This window comes from Medicago truncatula, chromosome 6 (genome assembly GCF_003473485.1).
Source record: "Medicago truncatula cultivar Jemalong A17 chromosome 6, MtrunA17r5.0-ANR, whole genome shotgun sequence".
NCBI lineage: Eukaryota > Viridiplantae > Streptophyta > Magnoliopsida > Fabales > Fabaceae > Medicago > Medicago truncatula.
The window spans coordinates 2,402,870-2,411,369 of record NC_053047.1 but is presented as its reverse complement, the minus strand read 5'-3'; the positions used below and the strand labels follow the sequence as shown (position 1 = coordinate 2,411,369).

At 30.4% G+C, this 8,500-nt stretch overlaps 1 protein-coding gene across 1 annotated transcript; it reads right to left on the bottom strand.

Moving 5' to 3' along the window:
- Positions 1 to 2,010: 2,010 nt before the first annotated feature.
- Positions 2,011 to 5,116, bottom strand: LOC112420875 (protein FAR1-RELATED SEQUENCE 11-like). Its single transcript, XM_024780637.2, has 4 exons — positions 4,991 to 5,116; positions 3,373 to 4,443; positions 2,823 to 3,263; positions 2,011 to 2,718 (listed from the first exon to the last, which is right to left on the bottom strand). Exons 1-4 carry the CDS (start codon positions 5,114 to 5,116, stop codon positions 2,011 to 2,013), a joined length of 2,346 nt encoding a protein of 781 aa, XP_024636405.2.
- Positions 5,117 to 8,500: the final 3,384 nt, after the last annotated feature.

The following is an 8,500-nucleotide window of genomic DNA, read 5'->3' as shown; positions in this document are numbered from 1 at the left end:
GAAAAATTTAGCCCAAAAGTGTTGAAAAGGATAGTTTACTTTATATATAAAGTATAGATAAGATATTTATTTTTTTTACTTTTTTTTAGAATATGCATAACTGCTTATGTATAAATTTGGAAATTATATATATAAAGACATAATTATAGCAACCGGATCATAATTAATAAATTAAGAATAAAATAAAAAATAAAACTGTTTGAGGGTAGTTTAGGTATATTATGAACCGACTTCATCAAAAACTATGTATTCCTTTATTTATAGTATAGATGAATAGTAGACAATCTCATTTATTTTTATTGGTGTATCAAAACAAATTACATTCTCCAAATATCTTTCACTTGTTTCATAAATTTGAGTTTTGTTCTGTGGACCGTTGGCATCGTGGTATAGGCGTTGATATAAGTCTTTTTTATAAGTGAGTTCATATATTATTATTAGTTGATAAAAAAGAATTACGTTGAAGTGGTAATTATAGAGTTTTTTTAATGAAAAAATCTATATAGACAGAATTTAAATAAGTTTTTTAACAAGAATTAAATAAGTTGTTAATCTCTTTAAAAAAATTATTCAAACGATTGTCTATTAAATATTTTTTGTCTTTGTTTTTTTTTTTTTTTAACAAGCTAAAATGAGATATGATATAAACCAAGGTGAATTACCCCGCACAAGGTGTGTAATTTTTGTCTTTGTTTTTAAGATAACTTATATATATTTCGATTTTTTTTTAATTATTTTTTGCCGTGTTGTCGAACTAAGATTAACATAGGAAGTTGTCCAATTAACATTTAGATATATAAAGATGGTTGATATAAGTCTTTTTTTATAAGTGAGTTGATATGTTTTTTTTGAAGAAGTTAAATTAGCCCACTCAAATTGACACCGGAGAGAATCGAACCTCAGACTTTAAGAAGGAGTACACTCCCAAATCCCCAAGCTATTACCACCAGGCCAATCCAAATTAAATGGGTTAAGTGAGTTGATATGTTATAATTAGTTGATAACAAAGAATTATGTTGAAGTGGTAATTATAGAGGTTTTATTTATGAAAAATCTATATAAAAAGAATTAAAAAGATTTTAAACACTATAAATATATTATATTTCATTTTTAGTCTATTTAAAAAATTTCTTCAAACAATAGTCGATTAAATATTTTTTGTCTTTGTTTTTAAGACAACTCATATGTATCTTTCGATTATTTTAACTATTTTTTGCCGCATTGTCAAAAGAAGATTAACATAGAAAGTTGTCCAAAGAACATGTTAAGAGAAATTACAAGGATACCTTTTTGTGGATACATTAATTATAGGAGATTTCAGCTTTATTATGGCTTTATTATAGGAGATTTCTGTTTTATGGTAGCTTTATTGTAGGATATTTGTATGGGTGCTGCTAACCAGTGCCCCCGGGGCACTGGATAAGGAACATTAAATAGACATAAATGAATAGATCTTACATGATTTACCTCAATTAAAATAGGAAATAAATCAACTTAATTAAAATAAGAAACAGTTATATTTAATGGGTCAAATTTCTTGTCCCACTCCCATTGTATTAATGCCTTCATTTTTATTAAAAAAATTTCCAGCAATTTTACTCAAGGAAATTTGTTTTACGTGATTTTTTTTTTTTAATCATTTTTTGAAAGCCTATGCATATAATTAGTAACATATCCAAATAAATTGAAAATAAATTAACAAATCCAAAGATAAAACATATCAAATTAAAATATTCAAAGATAAAACATATCCAATTAAAATATCAAATACAAAATTTTCAAATGTGTAATTAAATCCTCTTCAAAACAAAATAGGATTTCATGCTTTGTATAGTCAACCTCCTTTTCAAAACTTGTAGAAATTCCACTCCAGATGGTATGCATATTCCTATTAAAAGAACATACAATATAACCAAATAAATTAATTTTAATTAGTAACAAATAAACATAATTATACAAAAATTAGAAATATAGAGAATTTAATAAATAAAATGAATAATAAATGTGTACCTAAACTTTTGGAAGGAGAATTGGATTTAAATTTGAATCGTCACAAATTTTCTTTTTTTTGTTTGCCTTTTTCTTTTCCTTAAGTGGGCATGTGGCAATGTTATGTCCTAAACCTCTGCATAATCCACAAGTGTTCATATTATGTGATAGCTCTTTTCCACCTTTAAGTCGTCGTCGTTTGGGACGACCTTTAGGTTTGGATTTTGGAGGACAATGAACAACATGTTGTGGTTGAGGTTCATTGTTACAATCTAGTACTTGCTCCTCACCAACAACATTAACTTGAGACTCCACATCATTATCATCGTATGATGCTTGAAGCAACCACCGTGAAGGCAAGTAGTTAGAAGGGATTTCATGACAATCTTTATGAAGAAAAATACTAAGAATATGACGACATAATATCCCCCAAAATTCAAAGAGCTTGCAACTACATGTAGCTACCTTACCATCCCAAAACACTACATGTTTCCTACTATTAATATCTTTATAAAACCGCACGACAAACACATTACCATTTTCATGATCAATTGAATATTGTGAGGACCTCGCAAACTCCTCTTGAAACTTTTGAAAAGAAAAACGAGTGAGAACACATTGAGCTTGCTCTTGTAAAGGTGACATCAACTTCATATTTGATCCTTTGCACTTCTCTAACATTATATCGTGGTCTTCTTTTTGCTTAATATCATCAATTGCTACATCAACCTAAAATTAATATAAATGAATTAATATGGAGTTTTGGGAATAAACATTAATGCATCATACCTTCCAAACTAACGAGTTCTAATATAATGATCAATACAACATACCTGCTTTGCAAAGTCAGTTAAACTTGTGTGAGAATTGATGAATCTTTTAATGAAAGCATTAATACTCTCCGATCTTCCTGTGGTTGTCATTCCACCAAAGAAATGATCACGAAGATACGCGAGTGCCCAATAATTTCTGATTTCATACAATCCTTTCACATGTTTATTTGACTGCAAGTTATACTTAGCAACAACTTCTGGCCATTGATGCTCAAATTCTTCACATGTCTCTAACTTATACAACTCATAAAATTCAGAACACCATTTAGCATATTTGTCTCGAAGTAGAGCATTAAACCAAGAACTAAACTTGAAAGTTATGTGCCATATGCAGAAACTATGTTTTGTCGATGGAAACTCTTTTGAGATTGCTTCTTTCATCCATGGATCTTGATCGGTTAGTATAGTCGTTGGTGGCTTCTTCATCAAAGATATAAAAGTCTATAGAGAATTTAAAAGCATTTAGATTTTCTATGTTAATTAAAGACGACATATAATCAAATATAATCAAATATTTGTTTAATAAAAAAGATATTTGAGAAATAGTTACCTTCATTAGCCAACGAAATGCATACACCGTTTCGTTTCGTAAGAGTGCACATCCAAAAAGTACAGTCTTTCCATGATTATTCATACCCACAAAAATCCCAAATGGCATTTCATAAGAATTAACCTTGTATGTAGTATCAAACACAACAACATCACCGTATTTTTGGTACCAATCAAAACAAGAAGCCGAGGACCAAAAAATATGCTCTAACCTTCTTTCTTCATCAAGTGTATAAGCATATTGAAATTTAGAGGAAGTTTTTTTTGCACCCTCACAATACTTCAAAAGATCCATGACATCACTTCCTTCAATTTTTTTATTAGCTTTCACATAAAGATTGCGAATGTCCTTTTCAGTATATGGAAGATAACCATGCTTCACATTTTTCTCTAGTTCTATAACCCGCATTATTTGTCTAACCGAAAGCCCACCTTCTTTTAATAAGAAAATGCGTTCACGGTCATCTTCTAAGATAATTCGATAAGCCGGTAAAAAACGCACCTCTGTTTGGGTTAGCAAACCATGGTTGTGTTCGACAATAAACGATGTGACTCGCCACTCAGTTGGAAACATATCATGAGATTTTTGTAATTTGATTCGTAAATGAGCTTTGCATTCACACTTTGAGGATTGTCTATTTCTCTGCTCTTTTGATGGTTCCATTATTTTCAAGGATGCTTTACCTTCACGATGACAAAAAATATCACGTCTGCAAATAACCCCATTCTTTTTTACGAATCTACCTTTTTTAATTGAGAACCCTTGTTGATAAGCATATCTCTTATAAAAGACATAGGCTTCTTCTTCACTAAGAAAAATTTGACCAACAAATGGAACACAATTTGTCTCAGTTCCGTCTTTATCGACTTCTTCATTTGTTGCATTATTCAGACTTAAAATGGAGTTTTCTTTCTCAACATTCTCCACTAAATTATGATCAAGTTGCTCACTAATTATTTCTGAAGAACCATTATCTATAAAAATATCTTCTATTGGATATTCATTCAAATCAAAACTTATTTTATTGTTTGTCTTTGTAGCACTAATACTATCCATTATGTTATTTATCATCTACAAATAAAAACAAAAACATATAAACCAATAACATAAAGACAAGATATAAACACTATAACATATAACATATTAAAACAAGAAGGTAAAAAAAAAAAAAAAAACCTTGAATAGTACCTAAAGTTTGAAACGGAAAAGCAAAGAAGTTTTTTATATTATATATACAAATGTATACCGTAGGATTTCATATATATAAATGAGCATAAAAAATAAAAAAAATAAAAAGAAAGTTGGTACCTGCAGAAAGCGGTGTCGTAGGATTTCATAGGAAAAGTGTAAAATGGAAATTTGTTGAAAAGTGGACATATAGAATTTACTTACGAAATTCAGAAGAAAAAAGGAGAAGGAAGGTTAAAAGGGCAACGGTAATGAGGAGCCTGTATATTAATGTTGTCATTTAATTAGTATTCAATTCATTCATTACTACTTTAATTAAGTTGACCAATTTTTAATTTTAATTGAAGTAAATTAAGTGGGACCCATTGATTTTATTGTTCCTTAACCAGTGCCCCGGGGGCACTGGATAGCATTACCCTATTTGTATTACCAAATTAGCTATTACTGAGATGTATATATCCCCATATTGTATTCTTGTAAAGTCAAGCAAAATAGAAGCACGGTCTTTTTTGACAGTATTTTCCAATTCCACGGTGAAGGTAAAGTCTAGGGTCATTGTTACCAAGTCACCTGGAAATCCAATGAAGCATCTTAATTATCCAAAGTTTTTTGGATTTGTGTATATTCATCTTTTGAGTACATGAGACGACTAGATAGAACCTTGGTTGCTATCCTTTTGCTGTTGCGTACGTGGTGAGAAAATGCCCTAATAATTCTCTTCTCAACCTATAAATCCAATAATAGCACTCTGCTCAACCTACAATACAATTAGAGTCATAATATCAAAAATAAGATTAAAATTGTGTTGAAAATAAGGAGATCAAACATAATTAAAAAAAAAACACGTGGTGAATGTGAACCATGAAGAAAGAAGCTAATATCTCAAAAATCAGCCAATGTTTTGTGTTTTTAGTGTTTATCTTCTAGTATTTCAAAAGTTAAAAATCCCACATCGATTGAACTAGTAACTATTTATATAAAGTAATATATTTGATTTAAGTTAAGAGAAGCAATCAAATATAGATTAAATTGTTAAAGTATCTGACTTCGACACATTTAACCTATAGGGGAGGGATATATTGACTCCAAGAGTAAGTGCTTAAAGTTACTCCAAATCTTAGCCCTTAATTTCAATATTAATCAATGGTTGCAATTAATTACTATCAATCCCTATCATAAGCCTTTTTCTACTCCTTCGTATACATCCCATGAGGATCTAAAATAAATGGTTACCTCAATGTCGCTTGCCTTCATCAATATATATTATCTCAGAAAAAACCATTTTTTTATTGAATCGGATTGAAGAATATGATATCAATTGCATCATCTTTGTTTTCTATTCAGAGATAATCCAAAACCTAATAGAATTTTAATATGCATAAACGTTGTTGAATGAAATCATGAATCATGGAATTACATGATTCCTCTAATTAGCCAATTCTTAGAAGTTGAAGGTGTATAAGCAGCTTTATTCGTTCATGGCAAGAGTACCTACCCTATGTTGGTGAAATGGCAAATACCCAATTCAATAAAATAAAAAGTATACTTTCAATTCAATACCTAAATAGACTTCTCACCATTCAATTGAGAAAATTGTGTTTTCAATTTCATGATCATTTATCAAAATGGATGACTCGTGATGATTGAATGCAAAATATTCACTTTCGCCTTCATCTTTCAAAAGGTTTCATGATAGTTTTCAGATAGTGTGTGAAAGTCTCATTAGAGGAATAATTAGTAATTAATCATAACCACTAATTAATAACAAGATCAATGGTTAATATTAGGAGTAACTTTAAACACTTACTCTTGGAGTCAATATATCCCTCCCCTTAATCTATAATTGAGTGTTTTTCTTTTTTAATTTTTACTTTTATTACAACAAGATTTGATTCATCTTTGGAAACAACGAAAACGATTCCATTTTGATATTTTCATTTTGACATTTTGATTCATCTTTCGAATTATATAATTACACCTTGCTCAACCTTTTTCTGCTCAATCTTTGAAAATTAATGGTTCATACAGTCTTTTGTTGATCCTATTAGCTTTAGAACATTACTACCATTTGGATTCTCAATCTAGCTTTGGAATATTTGTGATTGCCATTTGGGTATCCAACATTGAACATGAGTTTGGTTTTGGGTACTAATTGGGTTGAAGTCCATAGACCAATGTGACAATCTTAATTAGAACACTATGATTGAGGTTCTAAGTTAAGTTCCACTTGATCACATGCTCATAAGATATTCATTGTCACGCCTCAATGGGATTCCATAACTTAGCAATGTTTTTTTTTTTTTGAAGAAGAAGAACTTAGCAATGTTACACGCACAAAGATGAAAATGTAGGTGTTTATCGCCTTTGGAGAGAACGATGTGCCCGTAAAGATGCTTTTTTCATCCATGAATGTCGACTTTGTATTCCTCCTTGAAATTTTGATCGACACATTGAATCACTTTAAGTAGTGATGGGGGAGTTGTGAAAGAGGGACGTCGTGGACATTGTTAATTAAGGGCTTGGGCAAATGTTCACTATTGCGCTTTATATATACGAAGGAGGGTTTAGAAGAAGTTTGAGACGATTCTAAGCAGGTCGAAGCATACATAGGTGTGTTTGCCATGGGAAACCCTAGCACACATATGTGTGTTCAACAACATTTAGTAACATGTTCGTCATTGGATTGGTTTCTCTTGGGTTGATCCTTTAAGTATTTTGGACAATTTTATTCAGTTTGACTATTTAACAGTCTGTTCAAACGCTCAATGATCTATTATGTTGGTTTTCTTGTATTTGAGTAATATGAAAAGAACGAAATAATAAAATCTTTAGTCAAAAGAAAGACTTTATTAATCTTTTATTGGATAAAGTCAAGCTTCTATCCTATTTACGACTGAGGGCAAAATACTTTAATTTAGTTTTTGGTTATCATGGTTGGTGGCTTAACTCCTTATTTTGTTTGACCATTGGCTAACAACTCTTTTTTCCTTTTTCCCTTTTTCTTTTTTTTATATATATATATATATATCTTTTTGGCTCACTTGCAGGGGCGGACCTTGAGGTGTGCAAGGAGCTCAATGCAACCGGGCCTCCCCAAGGCATGGGTCTAAAAAAAAGTTATAGCCCAGTAGTACTACTAAGTACTACCCCATTAAAAAAAATCCTTATTCTCTTTATCTCTGATACCACGCTTTCCTTCACCATCACTCCGTCAGACTTTCCTTTTCTTCTTCTCTGATTTGATTTCCTTTTCCTCTTTTGTTTTCTTGTTTTAGCCTATTAGAATTGAGTCCTCTTGCTTTTTGTGTTAGGTGGGTGTTTTTCTGGGAGGGTGGTTTGAGGTTCCTCATGTATACGGTAGTGATTTTCACATTTTGGTGTATCGCATATATATGTCACCTTGTATTTATCTTTTAAAAAATTTAAATTGAACATTGTTCGTTTAAAAAAATACAATCTTATTTTATTACGGGTCTCTTTTCACTTACAGAACCGAGCCTCCAGATTTGTAGGAACGGCGCTGCTCACTTGCTTACCATTTGTAAGACTTTGTTATTTCTCTCTAGTACATATTGTGTTAGAAGGGATGCTTATTATTGTTAATATACTCCATTTTGCTTTGTTAAAAAAAAAAAAAAAAAACTAAAGTGATTAATTGTATAGTAGCTACTATATAGATAAGGTTAAAAGTTTTTTTTGTTTTTTTAATGACAAATGTTAGTAATTAATTGTTAGATTAATATTTACTTTTTCATCCTGGTTTAAAATCCAAGACCTTCAACTTATTATCAATTACCTCAAATCAACTGAGCTATCCAACCCCGAAAACTTGAGATTTCACATATTACAAAATGTAAGTTAATATCTTATAAATATGTCAATATAATTTTTATAAAGTAGGAACATACGAATCATAATATGGGATAAGTATATGATTTCA